General features: G+C 40.0%; 1 protein-coding gene across 1 annotated transcript in view; it reads left to right on the top strand.

Moving 5' to 3' along the window:
- The window catches only part of MORC3 (MORC family CW-type zinc finger 3), a 340,436-nt gene extending 320,121 nt beyond the window's left edge, over positions 1-20,315 (top strand). Inside the window, exons 16-17 of the mRNA XM_053705944.1 lie at positions 5,214-5,356; positions 16,443-20,315. Coding sequence (XP_053561919.1) covers positions 5,214-5,356; positions 16,443-16,602 — 303 coding nt within the window. The 3' untranslated portion in view covers positions 16,603-20,315. The remainder of the gene's footprint in view (positions 1-5,213; positions 5,357-16,442) is intronic.
- The last annotated feature ends 7,277 nt before the right edge of the window (positions 20,316-27,592 follow it).

Below are 27,592 nucleotides of genomic sequence, written 5' to 3'. Positions count from 1 at the left end.
AGTACCGATACCAAGTATTTGCATGAGTACTTGTACTCATGCAAATGCACCGATACTTAAACCGATACCTTCACTTCCTACCCATATGCTATCTTGTGGCGTTTTTTCAAACTGCATGTTCCCATTTCATTTTAAGCTGAAGTGGAGACTAAACTAAAAATTGTTTACTACTGTTCTGCCAATACAAATTGCTATTATTTGTATTATTGTAGGAGAGATCCCTGTACCTCGTTCAGACAAACCCCTGAAGTACTGGTCAGTTAATAAACTGAGATTTCCAGCTCTGGCTAAAATGGTCCAAAAATATCTTTGTGCCCCATGCAGTAGTGTGGAAAGTGGAAGACTGTTCAACTTAGAGTCAAACCTCCTTACTGATAGCAAAAACAGACTTATAGCTGAACATGCACAGAGGCTTCTGTTCTGTTCCTTAAAAAGAACTTGCCACTAACTTTTGAAAAATTATTCTAATTGCTAAATTGCCTTTTTACTGCTAGTTCTCATCTTGCACAATGATGTTCAAAACATACTGTACTCTGAGGAACATCCATAGGTTAGCTTATATAATTGCAGGAAGAGTACTCATGGCAAAAATTAAGTTAATTCCAATGAACACTCATCCTGCAATTATAGGACTAGATTTATATTACATTTGATTGGTAAGCTTTATCAATGCTTTGTTCACATTTCCAAATCCATAGACTTTAATGGAGAAGGACATGTAATGAGAGCATTGGTAAAGCTTACCAGTCAAATGTAATTTAGCCCATAGTGTTGTTCCCCATGATTAAACAGTGCACTGTTCTATTTTTTACTGTATTGTACTTTTGGTTGGTTGTGATTTTATATTTGTTATTTGTTGTTGTTATTAATATATTTTATTATAATATTTTTATTTATAAACATGTTCTGTGAACTTTATGACAAATAAAACTGTTTTATTATTTCATAATGTCTTTTAAGTTACAGTCCTTCATAATTATAAAGAAGGAATCTTAAATAATTAGTCTGTATTGTGCTTGGTTAACTGTCACATGATATTAAAAAAAAAAGTATCGGTAATTGGTATCGGCGAGTATTTGAAAACAAGTATCGGTACTTGTACTCGGTCTTAAAAAAATGGTATCGGTGCAACCCTAATTTTTACCTAAGGCTGTGAATTCTAACAACATTAATAGAGAAATTATTGTCCCTTCCTTGTGTCCTAATCCTAAGAATTATTTGGAAAGATCCTTACATTCTTTGGATGTGGTAAGAGCTTTGAAATATTATGTTGAAGCTACTAAAGATTTCAGGAAGACTTCCAGTCTATTTGTTTTATTTTCTGGTCCTAGGAAAGGTCAGAAGGCTTCTGCTATTTCTTTGGCTTCTTGGTTGAAACTTTTGATTCATCAAGCTTATTTGGAGTCGAGTCAGGCCCCGCCTCAGAGAATTACAGCTCATTCTACTAGCTCAGTCTCCACTTCATGGGCCTTTAAGAATGAAGCTTCAGTTGATCAGATTTGCAAAGCAGCAACTTGGTCCTCTTTGAATACATTTACTAAATTCTACCGTTTTGATGTATTTGCTTCATCGGAAGCAGTTTTTGGTAGAAAGGTTCTTCAAGCAGCTGTTTCAGTTTGATTCTTCTGCTTTTGATTTGAGTTTTTTTCTTTCATTTATGAGAATAAACTTATTTCATTTTTGGGTTGTGGATTAATTTTTTCAGCGGAAATTGGCTGTTTTTATTCTTATCTCTCTCAAGTGACTCTTGCGTGGAGTTCCACATCTTGGGTATTGCTATCCCATACGTCACTAGCTCATGGACTCTTGCCAATTACATGAAAGAAAACATAATTTATGTAAGAACTTACCTGATAAATTAATTTCTTTCATATTGGCAAGAGTCCATAAGGCCCACCCTTTTTATGGTGGTTATGATTTTTTGTATAAAGCACAATTATTTCCAAATTTCTTTTGTTGATGCTTTCTACTGCTTTCTTTATCACCCCACTGCTTGGCTATTCGTTAAACTGAATTGTGGGTGTGGTGAGGGATGTATTTATAGTAGGGATGCACCGAAATTTCGGCCACCGAAAATGGGCCTATCCCATTTCGGCCGAAAGAGGGGAAAACGGGCCGAAAATTGCATGTTCTATTTGAAATTAAATTGACCCCTATCCACCGCAAAATCAACCCCTGGCAGCCAGATTTGTATCCCTCTAAGTGTCCTCCCCCCGTGCCTCACTGACCGCAACAAGTAGTTAGAAGACGCATCTACATTTAGCCCCGTGTGGCTGGGTTATTTCTAGGCCATATTCAACTTTAACTACATGCCCCAGAATGCCTCGCGGGTAGAGGGGGTGCGGCACTGGGCTGTGTTCACTAACAACTTGAAGCAGAGCGGCAGAGTGAGAGAGGGAGGGAACTTGCCGTGTCAGATGACATTTATGACAATGGCCTGCAGAACCATATAGTTATACTTATAACGGATCCTCCGGTCAGTGAGTGTGTGAAAGGCTAACACGTATATTTACCCTTATCTGGCTCCCTGTCTAACTGTGACTTTATTTGAAAAAGCAGCTCATTGAGTCCTGCACGATGAGTTGCTTTTTCAAATAACGTCACGGTTAGACAGGGAGCCAGATAAAGGTAAATATACGTGTTAGCCTTTCACACACTCACTGACCGGAGGATCCGTTACAAGTAACTATATGGCTCTGCAGGCAAGTGTCATAAATTTCATCTGACACGGAAAGTTTACTGTGTAAACAGACAGAGCGGGCTGCAGCGTTGTTTCAGTACAAGCAGCTGTTACCTCCTCCTCCTGAGTCCTGCACAAGGAGCTGCTTTTACAAATGTGTCACCGCTAGACAGGGAGACAGTCCAGATAAGAATTCATTATATGCAATATGTAGGGGCCGTTTGCACACTGACAGGAGAACTGTAATTGTTTGGTGCTACAATCCACAAGCACTGGTAATACGATCTCTTGCATTCCTCTGTGTCTCAGTACCATGCTTAACCCCAAGCTGCCTGCTTTGTACCTCAATGCAGATTATTATGTGTGTATGTATATGTATATATATATATATATATATATATATATATATATATATATATATATACACACACACATATATTATATATAAATGTGTGTGTGTGCGTGTATATATATATATATATATATATATATATATATATATATATATATATATATGTATGTAGGAAAAAAGGCACTCACTGGTTCAGAGTAAAAAATAACATTTAATAGTTTAAGTTAAAAATGCATGACGTTTCGGAGGCATTCCACCCCCTTTATCAAATGCATAATACAAACAGTTTGAATGTACAAAAAAACGACTAACACATACATTACCCCTTCACCTTAAATAACCCTGTGGCATCTGATGGCGCCAAGCCGCATTCGCGGCTTGCATGGTGCTAAACCGGAAGTCATGTGACCGGAGATCGCGTCATCCACGTGAACCACGTGGTGACGCCGGTTGTCATGGTGACAACTGTTTGTTGTCTGACGATAATCTCAGACAATAAGGAAATGTCCATCCAATAGGGTACAAGTATTCAATTTAAACATTAACAAGGAAATCCTATTGTGTCAGCATTAAAGGGAGCTATAGAATACCACAGTTTAGCCATAGGTCAGAATGCCAGTGTATTAAAAACAACAAAGGTAATCGATCATAGATGATCGAATGTAACAACATAAAGGCATGAATATGGTGAACATGCATCAACCTAAGCCAACAGCAGGCATATATGCAATACTACATTACCATCTATAAACAATTATATGAGAAAAATTATGGGAAATGGGTAAAAACTCATCACTAACCATCTCAAATCTTGGATAATGACTAGTATGTACATACATGTCTGCAGTTAGTCAAATCGTGTGTTCTTGGTGTCTCCTGGAGTATGGCAGAAAATACCTGAGGACTTATGAATTGAGAGTGATAAAAAGTCATATTTAAAAGTCATTGATAGTGGATATGTTTTATGGTAGAATAAACAGTTATAGTCCATGTAGAGAAGTTAAATCAACTCGCAGTATAGAATGGCGAGAAATCCAGCATAGTATTCAATCCCCTAGGTGCTATGGTATCCAAAGTGTTAGATCCATCTTGTCTCCATTCGTAGGAGTCGATTGCCCCTGTCACCTCCCCTTGTCAGCGGTGGTACTTGATCAATCAACATGGTTTTTAAACTCGATACACCATGTTTATGTGTGGCGAAATGGCGTGCTACTGGCTGATCAGAGTCGCCATTTTTGATGGCTTCCCTGATCGCACGATTGGCCATACGCTCCCGAAATGTAGTGACCGTTTTCCCTATATAGATAAGGGAGCAGGGGCAAATCAACATATAAATCACATAGGTACTCATGCATGAGAGTCTGTGTTTGATTTTGTAGCGCTTGTTCGTATGTGGATGCTGGAAAGTGTCACCTTTAAGCATGCTGTCACACGTGACACAGTCGCCACATTTAAAGCAGCCTTTTTTGTTGGATTTTAGCCATGTAGTATTCTCATAGCACCTAGTTGGATCCGTTTTTACTAGCAGGTCCCGCAAGTTTCTCGCTCTTTGATAAACCATTCTAGGGTGTTGTTGTTTCACGAATGGTAAAGACTTGTCCGAGTGTACCAAGTCCCAATGTTTAGAGATTGCTCCAGCAACTATATATATATAATATGTGTGTATATATAATATATATATACATATATATATTAATATATAATATAATATATATATATATATATATATATATATATATATATATATATATATATATATATATATATATATAGTCTTATATTAATAATAAAATTATAGAAAAAAAACTTTTAAAATCATTTGGGGGAAAAAGTCATTTTCGGTTTCGGTTTTCGGCCAAGGGCATCCTGAATTTTCGGTTTCGGTCTAGAATTTTCATTTCGGTGCATCCCTAATTTATAGGCATTTTGAGGTTTGGGAAACTTTGCCCCTCCTGGTAGGATTGTATATCCCATACGTCACTAGCTCATGGACTCTTGCCAATATGAAAGAAATGAATTTATCAGGTAAGTTCTTACATAAATAATGTTTTTACATTATTTTGCTACTTAAATGATTAAAGTGTTACATGATAATTGACCACTACTTAAAGGGCTAAGATTATTTTTGGTAATTAGGGTGGTGACTTATTCTAAATGTCAAACTGTAATATTTGGTTGCAGGTTGAACAGATAAAAAAGGAAAACCTGCAGATGAAATCGAGGGAAAACAATCTTAAAATGGAGGTCGACCAGATGAAGGCGATGGTTCAACAGATGAACAAGGATGGTGCTTCAACTAGTTCAATGGTGATTAGTGATGATAGGTACGGAGAATGTATATTTTTCTTGATGTATATAATTTTTTCACCATAATGTATATCATTTATTTTTTTAAACTATAGATCTGAAGCCTGCAGTGAAAGGGACTTGACATTTTTTCCATTGTTGATGCCACAGACTTATAAAAAAAAAAAAAAAAAAAAAAAAAAAATCATATTCTGTAAAAGCCTTAGTTGCTATGAATATCTAAATATCTATATTTACTTTATATGTGCGTTCATCTGGAAATAAATGCTGAAGATAGTGGCAGCTAGAGGAATTCGGCTATTTTCAGTGCCAGATTTCTTCTTGTGAAAGTGCAGCATACTAAGATCAGGATTTGCACAGATTTTAAAGTGATGGTAAACTTTGGCTAATCAAATGCCATATATGTAATCTTTGCCATTAAAAAAGTATATTTGTACTTTTTTTTTATATATATATCTGTGAAAAGGGTTAAATCTGTGCCTTTAGTAATACTTCTATTACAATATTATGCCGGCCCACTGGGATTAACTTTTCTATGACCATTCCAATGAACATCCAATCAGGGGTGTGTGTCATATGACACTCTTGAAGTCCAGCCCTTAGGAAGCTTATGTAGAGAGTGGGTGGGACTGCTCTCTGTTACAGCCCAGCCAAAAAAGGGAAATGAAGGGGGGCAGAGGAACACAGGATTACGTATAAGGTTTTTAAATCTTGTTGTTATTGTTATTTATTATAAAATATATATGCACTTTTTTAATAATAATTATTCAATTTTGCTTGTAAACTAATATATTTTAAATTGCAACATTCTTAATGGTTGAAATTTACGATCACCTTAATGTGTGGCATTTTCACAAGAAAAAATCCAGCTCAAGAAATAGTTGACTGCACCTGGCAGCCACCATCTTTGGCATTTGTTTTGTCACGAAGAAGACAAATGCACATCTAATATTTACATACTTCAAATTACTAAGAGCATAAAAATAATTTCTCCATTTGCTAAACACAAAATCACTATTTCTCCAACATTGGTGTGTCTGGTCCACGGCATCATCCTTACTTGTGGGATATCTCTTCCCCAACAGGAAATGGCAAAGAGTCCCAGCAAAGCTGGCCATATAGTCCCTCCTAGGCTCCGCCCACCCCAGTCATTCTCTTTGCCGTTGCACAGGCAACATCTCCACGGAGATGGTTAAGAGTTTTTTGGTGTTTAAATGTAGTTTTTATTCTTCTATCAAGTGTTTGTTATTTTAAAATAGTGCTGGTATGTACTATTTACTCTGAAACAGAAAAGGATGAAGATTTCTGTTTGTGAGAGGAAGATGATTTTAGCAGACAGTAACTAAAATCGATTGCTGTTTCCACATTGGACTGTTGAGATGAAGTAACTTCAGTTGGGGGAAACAGTTAGCAGACTTTTCTGCTTAAGGTATGACTAGCCATATTTCTAACAAGACCATGTAATGCTGGAAGGCTGTCATTTCCCCTCATGGGGACCGGTAAGCCATTTTCTTAGTCAAACAAACAGAATAAAGGGCTTAATATGGGCTAAAAAACTGGTAGACATTTTTATGGGCTAAATCGATTGCTTTATTTGGGCATTTTATTCATATTTATGCTGACAATTCGCGTTTATAAACTTGGGGAACGTTTATTAAACGGCAGGCACTATGTTAGACACCTTTTCCAGTCAGGGGGCCTTCCTAGTTGTAGACTGAGCCTCATTTTCGCTCCATTACTGCGCAGTTGTTTTTTGAGAGCAGGGCATGCAGATGCATGTGTGAGGATCTGAAATTTGCTGGAAAAGCTTCTAGAAGGCGTCAATTGGTATCGTATTCCCTTCTGGGCTTGGTTAGATCTCAGCAAAGGCTATAGCTGGGACTGTATAGGGGTTAAATTTGTAAACGGCTCCGGTTCCGTTATTTTAAGGGTTAAAGCTCTGAAATTTGTTGTGCAATACTCTTAATGCTTTAAGACACTGTGGTGAAATTTTGGTAATTTTTGAACAATTCCTTCATACTTTTTCACATATTCAGTAATAAAGTGTTTTCTGTTTAAAATTTAAAGAGACAGTAACGGTTTTGTTTTAAAACGTTTTTTGTGCTTTGTTGACAAGTTTAAGCCTGTTTAACATGTCTGTGCCTTCGGATAAGCTATGTTCTATATGTATGAAAGCCAATGTGTCTCCCCATTTAAATTTATGTGATAATTGTGCCATAGCGTCCAAACAAAGTAAGGACAGTACTGCCACAGATAATGAAATTGCCCAAGATGATTCCTCAGATGAGGGGAGTAAACATGATACTACATAATCTCCTACTGTGTCTACACCAGTTTTGCCCACACAGGAGGCCCCTAGTACATCTAGTGCGCCAATGCTTATTACCATGCAACAATTAACGGCTGTAATGGATAACTCCATAGCAAATATTTTATCCAAAATGCCTACTTATCAGAGAAAGCGCGATTGCTCTGTTTTAAACACTGAAGAGCAGGAGGGCGCTGATGATAATTGTTCTGTCATACCCTCACACCAATCTGAAGGGGCTATGAGGGAGGTTTTGTCAGATGGGGAAATTTCAGATTCAGGAAAAATTTCTCAACAAGCTGAACCTGATGTTGTGACATTTAAATTTAAATTAGAACATCTCCGCGCACTGCTTAAGGAGGTGTTATCTACTCTGGATGATTGTGACAACTTGGTCATTCCAGAGACATTATGCAAGATGGACAAGTTCCTAGAGGTTCCGGTGCACCCCGACGCTTTTCCTATACCCAAGCGGGTGGCGGACATAGTAAATAAGGAGTGGGAAAAGCCCGGCATACCTTTTGTTCCCCCCCCCTATATTTAAGAAATTATTTCCTATGGTCGACCCCAGAAAGGACTTATGGCAGACAGTCCCTAAGGTCGAGGGGGCAGTTTCTACTCTAAACAAACGCACTACTATTCCTATCGAAGATAGTTGTGCTTTCAAAGATCCTATGGATAAAAAATTGGAGGGTTTGCTTAAAAAGATTTTTGTACAGCAAGGTTACCTTCTACAACCCATTTTGTGCATTGTTCCTGTCACTACAGCAGCGTGGTTCTGGTTCGAGGAAATAGAAAAATCGCTTAGTAGAGAGACTCCATATGAGGAAGTTATGGACAGAGTTCACGCACTTAAGTTGGCTAATTTTAGATGCCGCTTTGCAATTAGCTAGATTAGCGGCGAAAAATTCAGGGTTTGCTATCGTGGCGCGCAGAGCGCTTTGGCTTAAGTCTTGGTCAGCGGATGTGTCATCCAAGACAAAATTGCTTAACATCCCTTTCAAAGGTAAAACTCTATTTGGACCAGAATTGAAAGAGATTATTTCAGACATCACTGGGGGAAAGGGCCACGCCCTTCCACAAGATAGGCCTTTCAAGGCCAAGAATAAGTCTAATTTTCGTTCCTTTCGCAATTTCAGGAACGGACCAGCCTCTAATTCTGCATCCTCTAAGCAAGAGGGTAATGCCTCACAACCCAAACCAGCCTGGAAACCGATGCAAGGCTGGAACAAGGGTAAGCAGGCCAAGAAGCCTGCCGCTGCTAACAAAACAGCATGAAGAAGTAGCCCCCGATCCGGGACCGGATCTAGTGGGGTGCAGACTCTCTCTCTTTGCTCAGGCTTGGGCAAGAGATGTTCAGGATCCCTGGGCGCTAGAAATAGTTTCTCAGGGTTATCTCCTGGAATTCAGGGAACTACCCCCAAGGGGAAGGTTCCACATGTCTCACTTATCCTCAAACCAAATAAAGAGACAGGCATTCTTACATTGTGTAGAAGACCTGTTAAAGATGGGAGTGATACACCCAGTTCCAATAAAGGAACAAGGAATGGGATTTTATTCCAATCTGTTCGTAGTTCCCAAAAAAGAGGGAACTTTCAGACCAATTTTGGATTTGAAGATCCTAAACAAATTTCTCAGAGTACCATCGTTCAAGATGGAAACCATTCGAACGATTCTACCCACTATCCAGGAAAGTCAATTTATGACTACCGTGGATCTAAAGGATGCGTACCTACATATTCCTATCCACAAAGAACATCATCAGTTCCTAAGGTTCGCTTTTCTGGACAAGCATTACCAGTTTGTGGCCCTCCCATTCGGGTTAGCCACTGCTCCAAGGATTTTCACAAAGGTACTAGGGTCCCTTCTAGCGGTTCTAAGACCCCCTCGGGCATTGCAGTAGTACCTTACTTGGACGACATTCTAATACAAGCGTCGTCCCTGTCAAAAGCAAAGGCTCATACAGACATCGTTCTGGCCTTTCTCAGATCACACGGATGGAAGGTGAACATAGAAAAAAGTTCTCTGTCTCCGTCAACAAGAGTTCCCTTCTTGGGAACAATAATAGATTCCTTAGAAATGAGGATTTTTCTGACAGAGGTCAGAAAGTCAAAACTTCTAAGCACTTGTCAAGTTCTTCATTCTGTTCCTCGTCCTTCCATAGCGCAGTGCATGGAAGTAGTAGGGTTGATGGTTGCAGCAATGGACATAGTTCCTTTTGAACAAATTCATCTAAGACCATTACAACTGTGCATGCTCAAACAGTGGAATGGGGACTATACAGACTTGTCTCCAATGATTCAAGTAGATCAGAAGACAAGAGATTCACTCCGTTGGTGGCTGACCCTGGACCATCTGTCCCAGGGAATGAGCTTCCGCAGACCAGAGTGGGTCATTGTCACGACCGACGCCAGTCTAGTGGGCTGGGGCGCGGTCTGGGAATCCCTGAAAGCTCAGGGTCTATGGTCTCGGGAAGAGTCTCTTCTCCCGATAAACATTCTGGAACTGAGAGCGATATTCAATGCTCTCAGGGCTTGGCCTCAACTAGCAAAGGCCAGATTCATAAGGTTCCAATCAGACAACATGACGACCGTTGCGTATATCAATCATCAGGGGGGAACAAGGAGTTCCCTGGCGATGAAAGAAGTGACCAAAATAATTCAATGGGCGGAGGATCACTCCTGCCACTTGTCTGCGATCCACATCCCAGGTGTGGAAAACTGGGAGGCGGATTTTCTGAGTCGTCAGACATTCCATCCGGGGGAGTGGGAACTCCATCCGGAGATCTTTGCCCAAATAACTCAATTATGGGGCATTCCAGACATGGATCTGATGGTGTCTCGTCAGAACTTCAAGGTTCCTTGCTACGGGTCCAGATCCAGGGATCCCAAGGCGACTCTAGTAGATGCTCTAGTAGCACCTTGGACCTTCAACCTAGCTTATGTATTTCCACCGTTTCCTCTCATTCCCAGGCTGGTAGCCAGGATCAATCAGGAGAGGGCCTCGGTGATCTTGATAGCTCCTGCGTGGCCACGCAGGACTTGGTATGCAGACCTGGTGAATATGTCATCGGTTCCACCATGGAAGCTACCTTTGAGACAGGACCTTCTTGTTCAGGGTCCATTCGAACATCCAAATCTGGTCTCCCTCCAGCTGGCGGCTTGGAGATTGAACGCTTGATTCTATCGAAGCGTGGGTTTTCAGATTCTGTGATAGATACTCTGGTTCAGGCCAGAAAACCGGTAACTATAAAGATTTACCATAAAATATGGAAAAGATATATCTGTTGGTGTGAATCCAAAGGATTCCCATGGAATAAGATAAAAATTGCTAAGATTCTCTCCTTTCTACAAGAAGGTTTGGAGAAAGGATTATCTGCAAGTTCTCTAAAGGGACAGATCTCTGCTTTATCTGTCTTACTACACAAAAGACTGGCAGCTGTGCCAGATGTTCAAGCATTTGTTCAGGTTCTGGTTAGGATCAAGCCTGTTTACAGACCTTTGACTCCTCCCTGGAGTCTAAATCTAGTTCTTTCAGTTCTTCAAGGGGTTCCGTTTGAACCTTTACATTCCATAGATATTAAGTTACTATCTTGGAAAGTTTTGTTTTTGGTTGCAATTTCTTCTGCTAGAAGAGTTTCAGAGTTATCTGCTCTGCAGTGTTCTCCGCCCTATCTGGTGTTCCATGCAGATAAGGTGGTTTTGTGTACTAAGCCTGGTTTTCTTCCTAAGGTTGTTTCTAACAAAAATATTAACCAGGAGATAGTTGTACCTTCTTTATGTCCGAATCCAGTTTCAAAGAAGGAACGTTTGTTACACAATTTGGACGTAGTCCGTGCTCTAAAATTCTATTTAGAGGCTACAAAAGATTTCAGACAAACATCTTCCTTGTTTGTTGTTTATTCTGGTAAAAGGAGAGGTCAAAAAGAGACTTCTACCTCTTTTTCCTTTTGGCTTAAAAGCATCATCCGATTGGCTTATGAGACTGCCGGACGGCAGCCTCCTGAAAGAATCACAGCTCACTCCACTAGGGCTGTGGCTTCCACATGGGCCTTCAAGAACGAGGCTTCTGTTGACCAGATATGTAAGGCAGCGACTTGGTCTTCACTGCACACTTTTGCCAAATTTTACAAATTTGATACTTTTGCTTCTTCGGGGGCTATTTTTGGGAGAAAGGTTTTGCAAGCTGTGGTGCCTTCCGTTTAGGTAACCTGATTTGCTCCCTCCCTTCATCCGTGTCCTAAAGCTTTGGTATTGGTTCCCACAAGTAAGGATGACGCCGTGGACCGGACACATCAATGTTGGAGAAAACAGAATTTATGCTTACCTGATAAATTACTTTCTCCAACGGTGTGTCCGGTCCACGGCCCGCCCTGGTTTTTTAATCAGGTCTGATGAATTATTTTCTCTAACTACAGTCACCACGGTACCATATGGTTTCTCCTATATATATTTCCTCCTGTCCGTCGGTCGAATGACTGGGGTGGGCGGAGCCTAGGAGGGACTATATGGCCAGCTTTGCTGGGACTCTTTGCCATTTCCTGTTGGGGAAGAGATATCCCACAAGTAAGGATGACGCCGTGGACCGGACACACCGTTGGAGAAAGTAATTTATCAGGTAAGCATAAATTCTGTTTTCCTGGTTTACAGGACCAAACTACTCAACTGACTTTCGAAAAAATTACACCTTAAACATGGAAAATACCTGTGCAGGAATCAACTTTAAGAATCCATATTTATTTTTTCACAAAAATGTTTTCTTCTTGACATGTTATTGAGAACACAATAATAAGAAAGATGGGGAATAATTAAGAATGTCCCATATCTCCTGAGCACAAAGCTACCAAGAATGTATATTCCTTCTTGAGCCCATAGCTAGCTGAACCTCCTTAATAGGCAAATATTATAGGCCTGTTATTTTCGTAATTAAAGGGATGGTAACTTAAAAATTAAACTTTTCCGATTCAGATAGACTGATAGAGCATTTAGTTTTAAATAACTTTGCAATTTACCTCTATTGTCTTAATTTGCTTTGTTGGTATCCTTTGTTGAAAAGAATATCTAGGTAAGCTCAGGAGCTGAAATTTACTACCGGGAGCTAGCTGCTGGTTGGTGGCTGCACACAAATACTGCTTTTGATTGGTTCATCAGATGATTTCAGCTAGCTCCAAGTAGTGTATTGCTGCTCCTTCAACAAAGAATATGTAGAGAATGGTATAAATTTACTAATAGTAAAAAACAAAAAACAAAGTACATTGGAAAGTTGTGTAAAATTGGGTGTACTATCTAAATCGTGGAATCATGTCCCTTTTAACTATACAAATGCATAAAAAAATCTAATAGGGCATCAGTGCCAAAGTGATGATAAACAGTAGGCCATATGTTTTAAACCTTGAATATAATTTATTGAAGAAAATAAACCTTGTGCACTGTATATAACACACTGCACGAGACACTGAATGATCTCTTATGCATTTAACTTGGACACCAACATTTTGTCAGACTGGTATTATTATACAGGTGTTTAAATAGCATTGCTAATGTGGATATTGAGGTGTATCAGAAAGGTGATCTTATGACTCGTTGGCTAGTTACATATCTAAGTGATACATATACTAATATGTGTTAAAGGAATAAGTAGCCATTACCAGAGCAACAAGAGTGCTTGATGAACATTAAAAAAGCAGTCGGCAATAGCAGTGTTCTCCCTAGGATCTATTTAGTGGGCAGACGGTGTTCTCCCTAGGATCTATTTAGTGGACAGGCAGTGTTCTTCCTAGGATCTTTTTAGTGGGCAAGCAGTGTTCTCTCTAGGATCTATTTAGTGGGCAAGCAGTGTTCTCCCTAGGATCTATTTAGAGGGCAGGCAGTGTTCTCCCTTGGATCTATTTAGTGGGCAATAGCAGTGTTCTCCATAGGATCTATTTAGTGGGCAATAGCAGTGTTCTCCATAGGATCTATTTAGTGGACAATAGCAGTGTTCTCCCTTGAATTTATTAAGTGGGCAATAGCAGTGTTCTCTCTAGGATCTATTTAGTGGGCAGGCAGTGTTCTCCCTAGGATCTATTTAGTGGGCAATAGCGGTGTTCTCCCTGGGATCTATTTAGTGGGCAATAGCAATGTTCTCCCTAGGATCTATTTAGTGGGCAATAGCAGTGTTCTCCCTAGGATCTATTTAGTGGGCAATAGCAGTGTTCTCCCTATGATCTATTTAGTGGGCAAAAGCAGTGTTCTCCCTAGGATCTATTTAGTGGGCAAAAACAGTGTTCTCCCTAGGATCTATTTAGTGGACAAAAGCAGTGTTCTCCCTAGGATCTATTTAGTGGGCAATAGCTGTGTTCTCCTTAGGATCTATTTAGTGGGCAATAGCAGTGTTCTTCCTAGGATCTATTTAGTGGGCAGGCAGTGTTCTTCCTAGGATATATTTAGTGGGCAATAGCAGTGTTCGCCCTAGGATCTATATAGTGGGCAATAGCAGTGTTTTCCCTATGATCTATTTAGTGGGCAAAAGCAGTGTTCTCCCTAGGATCTATTTAGTGGGCAAAAACAGTGTTCTCCCTAGGATCTATTTAGTGGGCAAAAGCAGTGTTCTCTCTAGGATCTATTTAGTGGGCAATAGCTGTGTTCTCCTTAGGATCTATTTAGTGGGCAATAGCAGTGTTCTTCCTAGGATCTATTTAGTGGGCAGGCAGTGTTCTTCCTAGGATATATTTAGTGGGCAATAGCAGTGTTCGCCCTAGGATCTATATAGTGGGCAATAGCAGTGTTCGCCCTAGGATCTATTTAGTGGGCAGGCATTGTTTTCCCTAGGATCTATTTAGTGGGCAATAGCAGTGTTCTCCCTTGGATCTATTTAGTGGGCTATAGCAGTGTTCGCCCTAGAATCTATTTAGTGGGCAATAGCAGTGTTCTCCCTGGGATCTATTTAGTGGGCAATAGCAGTGTTCTCCCTGGGATCTATTTAGTGGGCAATAGCAGTGTTCTCCCTGGGATCTATTTAGTGGGCAATAGCAGTGTTCTCCCTGGGATCTATTTAGTGGGCAATAGCAGTGTTCTCCCTAGGATCTATTTAGTGGGCAATAGCAGTGTTCTCCCTGGGATCTATTTAGTGGGCAATAGCAGTGTTCTCCCTAGGATCTATTTAGTGGGCAATAGCAGGGTTCTCCCTAGGATATATTTAGTGGACAATAGCAGGGTTCTCCCTAGGAACTATTTTGTGGGCAATAGCAGGGTTCTCCCTAGGAACTATTTTGTGGGCAATAGCAGGGTTCTTCCTAGGATCTATTTAGTGTGCAATAGCAGTGTTCTTCCTAGGATCTATTTAGTGGGCAGGCAGTGTTCTTCCTAGGATCTATTTAGTGGGCAATAGCAATATTCGCCCTAGGATCTTTATAGTGGTCAATAGCAGTGTTCTCCCTTGGATCTATTTAGTGGGCTATAGCAGTGTTCGCCCTAGAATCTATTTAGTGGGCAATAGCAGTGTTCTCCCTGGGATCTATTTAGTGGGCAATAGCAGTGTTCTCCCTGGGATCTATTTAGTGGGCAATAGCAGTGTTCTCCCTGGGATCTATTTAGTGGGCAATAGCAGTGTTCTCCCTGGGATCTATTTAGTGGGCAATAGCAGTGTTCTCCCTAGGATCTATTTAGTGGGCAATGGCAGACATGTTCTCCCTTGGATCTATTTAGTGGGCTATAGCAGTGTTCGCCCTAGAATCTATTTAGTGGGCAATAGCAGTGTTCTCCCTGGGATCTATTTAGTGGGCAATAGCAGTGTTCTCCCTGGGATCTATTTAGTGGGCAATAGCAGTGTTCTCCCTAGAATCTATTTAGTGGGGGATAGCAGTGTTCTCTCTAAGATCTTTTTGGTGGATAATAACAGTGTTCTCTCTAGGATCTATTTAGTGGGCAATAGCAGTGTTCTCTCTAGGATCTATTTAGTGGGCAATAGCAGTGTTCTCCCTAGGATCTATTTAGTTGATAATAGCAGTGTTCTTCCTAGGATCTATCTAGTTGGCAATAGCAGTGTTCTCCCTAGGATCTAGTTAGTGGGCAAAAGCAGTGTTCTCCCTAGGATCTATTTAGTGGACAATAGCAGTGTTCTTCCTAGGATCTATCTAGTTGGCAATAAGTGTTCTCCCTAGGATCTATTTAGTGGGCAATAGCAGTGTTCTCTCTAGGATCTATTTAGTGGGCAATAGCTGTGTTCTCTCTGGGATCTATTTAGTGGGCAATAGCTGTTCTCTCTAGGATCTATTTAGTGGGCAATAGCTGTGTTCTCCCTAGAATCTATTTAGTGGGCAATAGCTGTGTTCTCCCTAGAATCTATTTAGTGGGCAATAGCAGTGTTCTCTCTAGGATCTTTTTAGTGGGCACATCACCCAGCTTGCAAAAACAGCAACAATGTTTTATTGAACAAATTATCAAATACACTTATGTTAAATTATGGAGTTATTTTGTTAATAATAATAATATTGCATAGTATTGCACTACCCCATCCCTGCTGCATTATCCCTCTATTGAGCGGATTACCGCTTACATTTCCACTCCTAGGAGCTGTTAAATTAAACTGCATGGTGCTTGGGGAGATAAAGTACAAAAATATGTTCAGTAATAAGCCTTTTATTTGTAGGAGGGCACATGTGCAAGAAATCTGTAGTTAGAAGCTGCTTGTGAAATTCAGCCAAACTGAGTTTTGTTTGCTCTTCAACGTGTAGCTAGGCAGAATAGAAAGAGGAAAGGTTTGTCTTGTGTGATGTCATTTCAGAATTAATTCCCTGGTATCTTTATTTTTTTCAGCCTGAAGCTGAGGACTCTACGAGTGAATGTTGCACAGTTGCTAACAACATTAATGCCAGATTTGGATTTACAACAAATAAATTATGAGGTTGATGTGATTGATGAGATTCTAGGACAGGTGTTGGAGCAAACAGAGAAACAAGCCAAAGGAACGGAATAGTGTTTGCTGCATTTGTTAAGCAACGAGTGCACATTTTGTATTTGTATTAACTGTCTATCCAGAATTAGTATTTGGTGGAATTGAGTGACTGTGTATCAGAAACAAGTGATTGATACAGTCTATGAAAATAGAATGTTAATCATGTATGCACCAAACAGTTACCTCGATTTTTATATAAAATTTCAGATGTACAGTAATTCACTATTTTTTCATTAAATTTTAACTTGTAAAATGAGTCGTTAAGCATAAAAATATTTTTAAAAATTTTTTTTTTTTTTTTATGTTAACTTTTCATGCTGTATAATTGCATTAGAGCTGCATCCTAACAGAGCTGCATTTCATATAGATTTTTTTTTTATATTTTATTCTTTTCTAATCTACTTAAAGGGACAGTGTACTATAAAATCAAGCTCCCCTTAATGTGCTTACCATGACCTGTTATACCAGCTGCAGAGTTTAAAATGTATGGTAAATTGCTCCTTTTTGGTATATTTTTATATATGAAATGGCTGTTTCTGCTAATTAAAACCACAAGCCAATTAAACGGACTAAGCTTGCGGAGAGAGCAGACTTCATTAGCTTATCTCTATATTTACCCAAAATCCTCATCTTATCTCTCACAGTGAGATCAATACTTTAGCGAGATCAATGAAAAAATTAACATCTCTATCCAAGCTCCCACTAGAGGCATGATTTTTTTTCTCTAAACCTTATTTGCATAGCTTTTCTATAACTAGTACTTAAAGGGACACTGAACCCAATTTTTTTCTTTCTTGATTCAGATAGAGCATGACATTTTAAGCAACTTTCTAATTTACTATTATCAATTTTTCTTCGTTCTCTTGCTATCTTTATTTAAAAAGCAGGAATGTGATGCATAGGAGCCGGCCCATTTTTGGTTGAGAAACTGGGTTATGCTTGCTTATTGGTGGTGTAAGCCTCCAATAAGCAAGCGCTATCCATGGTGCTGAACCTAAAATGGGCTGGCTGTTAAGATTTACATTCCTGCTTTTAAAATAAAGATAGCAAGAGAATGAAGAAAAATTGATAATAGGAGTAAATTAGAAAGTTGCTTAAAATTTCATGCTCTTTCTGAATCATGAAAAAAAATATGGGTTCAGTGTCCCTTTAAGTAAGTAATTGGGTTGTTATAACAGGGAAAAGCAGCTATTTGACATCAAGGTTAAGGAGCTGTCTGTAAACAATTTAAAGGGACATTAAACTGCTGAGTACAAATTAATTGACATGATTACTACGCACCATGTTTGTGCTTTTAATCTTGTGTCTGCAGCTCTTTTTAAAGCCCTTCTATTTCAACACATTGCAGAAGCCTTTTGGTAATGCATCTTTGGACTGGACGCCGCCATCTTGTAGCTTGCGTATTGTTGGGTCATGTGATAGACGCAGTGTGCTCTCACAGATTAGTGATGCTACTGCCTTGTGTAAACTAACATGGAGTGCAAGGTACAGCTGTAATAACACAACAGAAAATATAAGCTTTTTTTTCACAGTTTAAATTTACATAACAAATATAAAAAGGCCTCAGGAATAATATAGAGCTGTGATGGCGAACCTTGGCACAATCCAGATGTTTCAGAACTACATTTCCCATGATGCTCGACTGTACTTCAGAGTGCCTAAGCATCATAAGAAATGTAGTTCTGAAACATCTGGAGTGCCAAGGTTCGCCATCACTGATATAGAGAAATGTGCCCACTGCAAATATTTACAGCTCTGTTTTGTGCACTAACTGAAGAGAACAACCAGGCTGATCTGTGAATGCCCACTGATGTCACAGTGTGTGAGTGCACTTAAGTGCCAAGATGGCAGCGTGTGAAGATATAGAGCTTCACTGACCAGTTAAAATAAGAGAACGGCAAACACAAGACGAAATAGCATGGTGAGTTCTGTGCTACTGCAGTTGTACCTAGCAGTTTATTGTCCCTTTAATACACTCCAGCAGGTAAATGGATCATTGGGACCACATTAAAAGGCAGACAGAATCATGGTGCAGTGTCTCATTAAGGAATGTTGGGCATAAAAACACTGTTTAGTTTATTTTGCATAAAGTACTATAAAGATTATTGACCGCTGTAAAAATCTTTATACTTAAGTTTTTTCTTTATGAATGTTTTATATATTCTGGTATTTTTTAAGTTATAATGTACAGTTTTGTTTGTGAATAATGTGCTATGTTGATGCTTAATTTGGATGAATCACTCATGTTAATACCGATTCTGGCCAATCGCAAAAAAATTGCCAAAAACAAGCTTATTGTACATTCTATTAGTAATTCTGGTTTTAATCGTCAGTAGATATTTTGCTATGTCTGTGTACAGAAAATGCACGTTTAAACATCTATGCAAATGTTATTAGCAGAACAAACTTGAAGAATTCTATTGGATGTCTAACAGTGCTGAAATCAGACTATTAGGGACACATCATGTAAATTTAAAGGGACATCAAAGAGCTGGCTACAACTACAGCAGCAGGGTTACTACTCATGCTATTGTTTTCCCTTGTGCCACTCTTTAAAGGGACACTAAATAGATGCTAGATAGGATGATGCAGTCTGAGAATTACATGTAGATGTAGTTTTTCAACGTTTCATTCAAATATCGACAAAAAAGTGTAAAGTTTGAGTGTCTATAAAACAATGAGAGCTGCCATGTTGTAACTTAGGTCACCTCTGCTTTAGCCAACTAGGGACAGTTATAAATAGGTCACTAAAGTGTGCAGCCAATGGCTGTGTGGAATATAACAGAGTTCTGCACTTCCATTTCTAACAGGAACTGAAAAGCTCACAAATTCAGAATGAAATTACAGGAAAAGGGGGCAAAATAAATAATGAAAGTATATTGCAAAGTTTTATATGATTTATCATTTTAGATTACCATCTTAAATTGATTAATGTCCTTTTATAGCAATTCTTTTAACTCCTTACAGAATCCAGCTGGTAAAGCTCTGCATTTTATACTGGGGGCCGCTATCTTGTAGCGTAATATCTTGCAGTGCACTTTAAAAGTTCAGTGATGTTACCGGCTTTCTGAAAGCTGTACTTTACACTTCAGTTTAGCTCACATAATAGAGAGCAGAAGCGTTACATTTTGCAGGGGTTTTTTTTAGCAGTTACGTAACAAAAAAAAGCTCCAAGATGGTGGTGCCCAGTGTGAAGATTCAGAGCTTTCCTAAGTGCTAATTGTAATGGCAATAAAATAAGTGAACGACATTGAAGAAACAAATAGCACGTGAGTAGTAAACCTGCTACTGTAGTCTCTTTAAATTAAAACTAATTATTTAGAAGTGATGGTAAGGCTTTTTTATCCAGATACTTTTGAAAAATGTATATTCAATGTAAATTTATCTTGTATATTAAATTAAAACTCCTGATCTGGTGTTATCAGGAAACCTATACAAGTGCTCCTAAAGAGGAACAAAATCTGAGCACTATAGCCTATACCACCTTTCTTTTATAACCTGTCTTCGTGTAATTATGTTTCTCAGATCCCAGGAATAAAATGCATATTGTTTTATATTTGCCTTTACATATGTTTTGTTTATTTTACTAGTCTATTTATATTTACACTGTACATGCCGGATATGCATTTTAATAACTGTGTTCGAGAGAGAATTCTAGACTTTTTATTGTGGTACTATGTAAAGATTATTTCATTATTGTTCATTTTGCAAATAAAAGTAACAATACAAAAATATTTTTTTTACCCCTTTGTCATTTGTTCTCAAATGAGTTTATTCACTTTCTGAAATCTGTTTATGATGCTGTAATTCTAAATTTGCTTTTGAAGCATCCCCTTTGGAAATAATTTAAATAAGTGCTTTATTTTGACCATCTTGACTATGTAATTCACACAGAAACAGGAGAAATGGTCCTGTTCCTAAAAGCTTACAATGTAGAGGTTTAGTATGAGACAAAATGTGAAGGTGCTGTTTGAGTGAGCTTGGAGAATGATGAAGAATTAGGAGAGAAGTTGGTATGCATCTCTGAACATACAACTTCAAGCTTTGAAAGCTTGGAGACATTCAGATGGAGTTAAAATGTTCCATAAAGTAGGTGCAGTACAAGAGAAGCCTTAGAAAAAGGAGGGGAAATAGGTGATGGTGTAGGAGGACAGACATAGGTCATAGATTTGAAGAGAACACTTTGAGGAATATCTAGAGATATGTGAAAATATAATCGGGTGTAAGATTGTTTAGAACTTAGTAAACTAGGGTAGGGGGAATTGTGATAAAATGCTCTATGCTGTTATTCATTAGAGCATGTTTTTTATCACTAGCAACACGGCAAAGCTATGTGGTTTAACACAATTAAAGGGACAGTCTACTTCAGAATTTTTATTGTTTAAAAATATAGGTAATTCCTTTATTACCCTTTATTTCCTTTATTACCCATTCACCAGTTTTGCATAACCAACACGGTTATATTTCTTTCATGTAATTGGCAAGAGTCCATGAGCTAGTGACGTATGGGATATACATTCCTACCAGGAGGGGCAAAGTTTCCCAAACCTCAAAATGCCTATAAATACACCCCTCACCACACCCACAATTCAGTTTTACAAACTTTGCCTCCTATGGAGGTGGTGAAGTAAGTTTGTGCTAGATTTCTACGTTGATATGCGCTTCTCAGCATGCTGAAGCCCGGTTCCTCTCAGAGTACAGTGAATGACAGAGGGATGTGAAGGGAGTATTACCTATTGAATGCAATGTTCATCCTAACGGGGATCTATTTCAAAGGTTCTCTGTTATCGGTCGTAGAGATTCTTCTCCTACCTCCCTTTTCAGATCGACGATATACTCTTATATACCATTACCTCTGCTGATTCTCGTTTCAGTACTGGTTTGGCTATCTACTTTATGTAGATGAGTGTCTTTTGGTAAGTATGTTTCTCTTGTAAGATGTATCGAGTCCACGGATTCATCCATACTTGTGGGATATTCTTCCTAACAGGAAGTGGCAAAGAGAGCACCCACAGCAGAGCTGTCTATATAGCTCCTCCCTTAGCTCCACCCCCCAGTCATTCTCTTTGCCTGCTTAACTGCTAGGAAGGGTAAAGTGAGTGTGGTGACAAAAATTTTAGTTTTTATTTTCTCAAGCAAAAGTTTATTTTAAATGGTACCGGTGTGTACTATTTACTCTCCGGCAGAAAAGGGATGAAGATTTCTGCAAGGAGGATGATGATCTTAGCACTTTGTAACTAAGATCCACTGCTGTTCTCACAAGGGCTGAAGAGTACAGGAAAACTTCAGTTGGGGGAACGGTTTGCATGCAAAGCTGCATTGAGGTATGTTCAGTCTATTTTTTTCTACACAGACTGTGATAATTCTAGAAAAGGCTGGCAATATCCCCATGAGGGAAGGGTAAGCTGTATTCAGACACTTAGTAGGAATTCAAGCTTGCATAAAGGGCTCATTGGTTACTGGTGACACTGTTAGGAAAAAACGTTTTTTCATTGCAAACAAAACGTTTTTTGAGGGACTTTAAGGGGTCATTGTGGCTTATTTAAGGGTTATTAACCCACATGGATAGTTTATAAACACTCTGGTGTGTTTCTTTTAGGCCCCATAACATCGAGTGAGGTGGAGGGGCTTATTTTCGCGCCTCAGTTGCACAGTTTCTTTTACTCAGAGACATCCAACTGCTTCTCCAGAGGGTCCTGCTGTGTTTGAGGGCTTAAAAGAAGTTTTTTCCCCCCACAAATCTTTCCTAAAGGGCAGGTAGGCGCCACAGCAGAGCTGTGGCAAGGTGCTGAACGTTTCTTTTTACCTGTTTTTGACGTTTTGTCAATCAGGTTTTTACATTAAGGGGTTAATAGTTTATTTGTCTAGCTGTGCAATCTTACTAAGGCTTTATGATGCTACTGTAAAAATTTCGTAAAGTTTACTGTTTTTTTACACTGTTTGTGCTTCTTTTTTTCACTTAAAAGGCACAGTACCGTTTTCTTCTAAGTATTATTTGCTTTGATTAAAGTGTTTTCCAAGCTTGCTTGTTTCATTACTAGCCTGTTTAACATATCTGACATCAAGGAAAATCCTTGTTCAATGTGTTTAGAAGCCATTATGGAACCCCCTCTTAGAATGTGTCCCACTTGCACTGATATGTCTATAAATTATAAAGAGCATATTTTAGCACTTAAAAATATAGCAATAGATGATTCTCAGGCAGAAGGAAATGAGTGTTTGACATCTAGCTCTCCCCAAGTGTCACAACCAGTAACGCCCGCACAAGTGACGCCAAGTACCTCTAGTGCGTTGAATTCATTTACTTTACAAGACATGGCCACAGTTATGAATAAAACCCTCACAGAGGTTTTCTCTAAACTGCCTGGTTTACAAGGAAAGCGTGACAGCTCTGGGTTAAGAACAAATGCTGAGCCGTCTGACGCTTTAGTAGCCGTATCCGATATACCCTCACAATGTTCTGAAGTAGGGGTAAGGGATTTGTTATCTGAGGGAGAAATTTCTGATTCAGGAAAGACGCTCCCTCAGACAGATTCTGATATGACGGCCTTTAAATTTAAGCTTGAACACCTCCGCTTATTGCTCAGGGAGGTATTAGCGACTCTAGATGATTGTGACCCTATAGTGGTTCCAGAGAAATTGTGTAAAATGGACAAATACTTAGAGGTTCCTGTTTACACTGTTTTTCCAGTCCCTAAGAGGATTGTGAATATTGTTACTAAGGAGTGGGATAAACCAGGTATTCTGCTCGCTCCCCCTCATGTTTTTAAGAAAATGTTTCCCATATCTGACACCATGCGGGACTCGTGGCAGACGGTTCCTAAGGTGGAGGGAGCTATTTCTACTCTTGCTAAGCGTACAACTATACCTATCGAAGACAGTTGTGCTTTCAAAGATCTTATGGATAAAATATTAGAGGGTCTTCTGAAGAAATCTTTTGTTCATCAAGGTTTTCTTCTCCAACCTATTGTGTGCATTGTTCCTGTAACTACTGCAGCTGCTTTCTGGTTCGAGACTCTAGAAGAGGCTCTTCAGATGGAGACTCCATTAGAGGATATTATGGATAGAATTAAGGCCCTTAAGTTGGCTAATTCTTTCATTACAGATGCCGCTTTCCAACTGGCTAAATTAGCGGCAAAGAATTCAGGTTTTGCCATTTTAGCACGCAGGGCGTTATGGCTTAAGTTCTGCTCTGCTGATGTATGATCAAAATCTAAACTTTTGAACATCCCTTTCAAAGGAAAAACCCTATTCGGGCCTGAACTGAAAGATTATTTCAGACATCACTGGAGGGAAAGCCCATGCCCTCCCTCAGGGTAAAACAAGTAAAATGAGGACCAAACAAAATAATTTTTGTTCCTTTCGGAACTTCAAGGGTGGTCCCGCTTCAGCTTCCCCTGCTGCAAAGCAAGAGGGGAATTTTGCTTAATCCAAGTCAGTCTGGAGACCAACCAGGCTTGGAACAAGGGTTAACAGGCCAAGAAGCTTGCAGCTGCCTCTAAGACAGCATGAAGGGGTAGCCCCCGATCCGGGACCGGATCTAGTAGGGGGCAGACTCTCTCTTCGCTCAGGCTTGGGCAAGAGATGTCAACGATTCCTGGGCTTTAGAAATTGTGTCCCAGGGATATCTTCTGGACTTCAGACTCCCCCCCCCCCCCCCCCCCCCCAAGCGGGAGATTTCACATTTCTCAATTGTCTGCAAATCAGACAAAGAGAGAGGCGTTCTTACGCTGTGTAGAAGACCTACATACCATGGGAGTGATCCGCCCAGTTCCAAAAGTGGAAAAAGGGCTAGGGTTTTACTCAAACCTGTTTGTGGTTCCCAAAAAAGAGGGAACTTTCAGACCAATCTTGGATCTCAAAATTCTAAACAAGTTCCTCAGAATACCATCATTCAAGATGGAGACTATTCGGACTATTCTACCTCTGATCCAGGAGGGTCAATATATGACTACCGTGGACTTAAAGCAGTGATTTTCAAAAATTTTTTTGCCGTGGCACACTTTTTTTACATTAAAAAATCCTGCAGCACACCACCATCCCAAAATTTTACAAAATCACACATTGTAGCCTAATACAGCATATATTAGACATCATAATAATTGTCTGTGAATGAATGTCAATATGTCATGGTTGTAAATGATGCTTGCCTCTCTGCCTGATGAGCCTGTCACATCAAAACAAGCAAAATTTAAAAAATATGTCACACTGTTCTCAGTCTGCCGTGGCACACCTGAGGATCTCACGGCACACTGGTTGAAAAACACTGACTTAAAGGATGCGTATCTACACATCCCTATTCACAGAGATCATCATCAATTCCTCAGATTCGCCTTTCTGGACAGGCATTACCAGTTTGTGGCCCTTCCCTTCGGGTTGGCCACGGCTCCCAGAATTTTCACAAAGGTGCTAGGGTCCCTTTTGGCGGTTCTAAGACCGTGGGGCATAGCAGTGGCGCCTTATCTAGACGACATCTTAATTCAGGCGTCGACTTTCCAGCTAGCCAAGTCTCACACGGACATCGTGTGGGCTTTTCTGAGATCTCAGGGTGGAAGGTGAACATAAAAAAGAGTTCTCTCTTCCCTCTCACAAGAGTTTCCTTCCTAGGGACTCTGATAGACTTGGTAGAAATGAAAATATTTCTGACGGAGGTCAGAAAATCAAAACTCTTAACCACTTGCCGAGCTCTTCATTCCATTCCTCGGCCATCAGTGGCTCAGTGTATGCAGGTAATCGGACTCATGGTAGCGGCAATGGACATGGTTCCTTTTGCCTGCCTACACCTCAGACCACTGCAACTATGCATGCTCAAACAGGGGAATGGGAATTATGCAGATTTATCTCCTCAACTGCATCTGGACCAGGAGACCAGAGACACTCTTCTCTGGTGGTTGTCTCAGGACCACCTGTCTGGGGTGCAGTCTGGAACTCCCTGAAAGCACAGGGCTTATGGTCTCGGGAGGAAACTCTCCTCCCGATAAACATTCTAGAACTGAGAGCGATATTCAATGCGCTTCAGGCGTGGCCTCAGCTGTGGCCAAATTCATCAGATTTCAGTCGGACAACATCACGACTGTAGCTTATATCAATCATCAAGGAGGAACACAGAGTTCTCTAGCGATGATGGAGGTAACCAAAATAATCCGATGGGCGGAGGATCACTCTTGCCATCTCTCAGCAATCCATATCCCAGGGGTAGAGAACTGGGAGGCGGATTTCCTAAGTCGTAAGACTTTTCATCCGGGGGAGTGGGAGCTCCATCCGGAGGTATTTGCCCAGCTGACTCCGCTATGGGGCACACCAGAATTGGATCTGATGGCGTCCCGGCAGAACGCCAAACTTCCTCGTTAGGGGTCCACGTCCCGGGATCCCCAGGCGGTACTGATAGATGCTCTAGCAGTGCCCTGGTCCTTCAATCTGGCCTATGTATTTCCACCGTTTCCTCTCCTCCCATGTCTGGTTGCCAGAATCAAGCAGGAGAGAGCTTCGGTGATTCTGATAGCACCTGCGTGGCCACGCAGGACTTGGTATGCAGACCTAGTGGACATGTCATCGGTTCCACAGTGGACTCTGCCAATGAGGCAGGGCCTTCTAATCCAAGGTCCTTTCAAGCATCCAAATCTAATTTTTCTGCGTCTGACTGCTTGGAGATTGAACGCCTGATTTTATCAAAGTGTGGTTTCTCCGAGTCGGTCATTGATACCCTGATTCAAGCTAGAAAGACTGTCACCAGGAAAATCTATCATAAGATTTGGCGCAAATATTTTTATTGGTGTGAATCCAAGGGTTACTCATGGAGTAAGATTAGGATTCCTAGAATATTGTCTTTTCTCCAAGAAGGACTGGAGAAGGGATTATCAACTAGCTCCTTAAAAGGACAGATTTCTGCATTGTCTATTCTTTTACACAAGCGTCTGGCAGATGTCCCAGACGTTCAAGGGTTTAGTCAGGCTTTAGTCAGAATCAAGCCTGTATTCAAACCTGTTGCTCTGCCATGGAGCCTAAACTTAGTTCTTAAAGTTCTTCAAGGGGTTCCGTTTGAACCTATGCATTCCATAGATATTAAGCTTCTATCTTGGAAAGTTCTGTTTTTAGTAGCTATCTCTTCGGCTCAAAGAGTTTCTGAATTATCTGCTTTACAGTGTGACTCGCCTTATCTTGTTTTCCATGTAGATAAGGTGGTTTTACGTACCAAACCTGGATTCCTTCCTAAGGTTGTTTCTAATAAGAATATCAATCAGGAAATTGTTGTTCCTTCGCTGTCCTAATCCTTCTTCAAAGAAGGAATGTCTGTTGCACAATCTTGATGTGGTTCGTGCTTTAAAGTTCTACTTACAAGCAACCAAATATTTCCGTCAAACATCTTCATTGTTTGTTGTCTATTCTGGTAAGCGGAGAGGTCAAAAGGCTACGGCTACCTCTCTTTCTTTTTGGCTGAAAAGCATCATCCATTTGGCTTATGAGACTGCTGGCCAGTAGCCTCCTGAAAGAATTACTGCTCATTCTACTAGAGCAGTGGCTTCCACATGGGCTTTTAAAAATGAGGCTCCTGTTGAACAGATTTATAAGGCGGCGACTTGGTCTTTGCTTCATACTTTTTACAAATTTTACAAATTCGATACTTTTGCTTCTTCGGAGGCTATTTTTTGGAGAAAGGTTCTACAAGCAGTGGTGCCTTTCGTTTAAGGTACCTGTCTTGTCCCTCCCTTCATCCGTGTCCTAAAGCTTTGGTATTGGTATCCCACAAGTATGGATGAGTCCGTGGACTCAATACATCTTACAAGAGAAAACAGAATTTATGCTTACCTGATAAATTTCTTTCTCTTGTGATGTATCGAGTCTATGGCCTGCCCTGTCTATTTATGACAGGTAGTACATTTTTATTTGAAAAACTTCAGTCACCACTGCACCCTATAGTTTCTCTTTTTTCTTCCTAGCCTTCGGTTGAATGACTGTGGGGTGGAGCTAAGGGAGGAGCTATATAGACAGCTCTGCTGTGGGTGCTCTTTTT

This window comes from Bombina bombina, chromosome 3 (genome assembly GCF_027579735.1).
Source record: "Bombina bombina isolate aBomBom1 chromosome 3, aBomBom1.pri, whole genome shotgun sequence".
NCBI lineage: Eukaryota > Metazoa > Chordata > Amphibia > Anura > Bombinatoridae > Bombina > Bombina bombina.
Note: the sequence above shows the minus strand (reverse complement) of the source record. Positions and strands in the feature narration are given on the sequence as shown.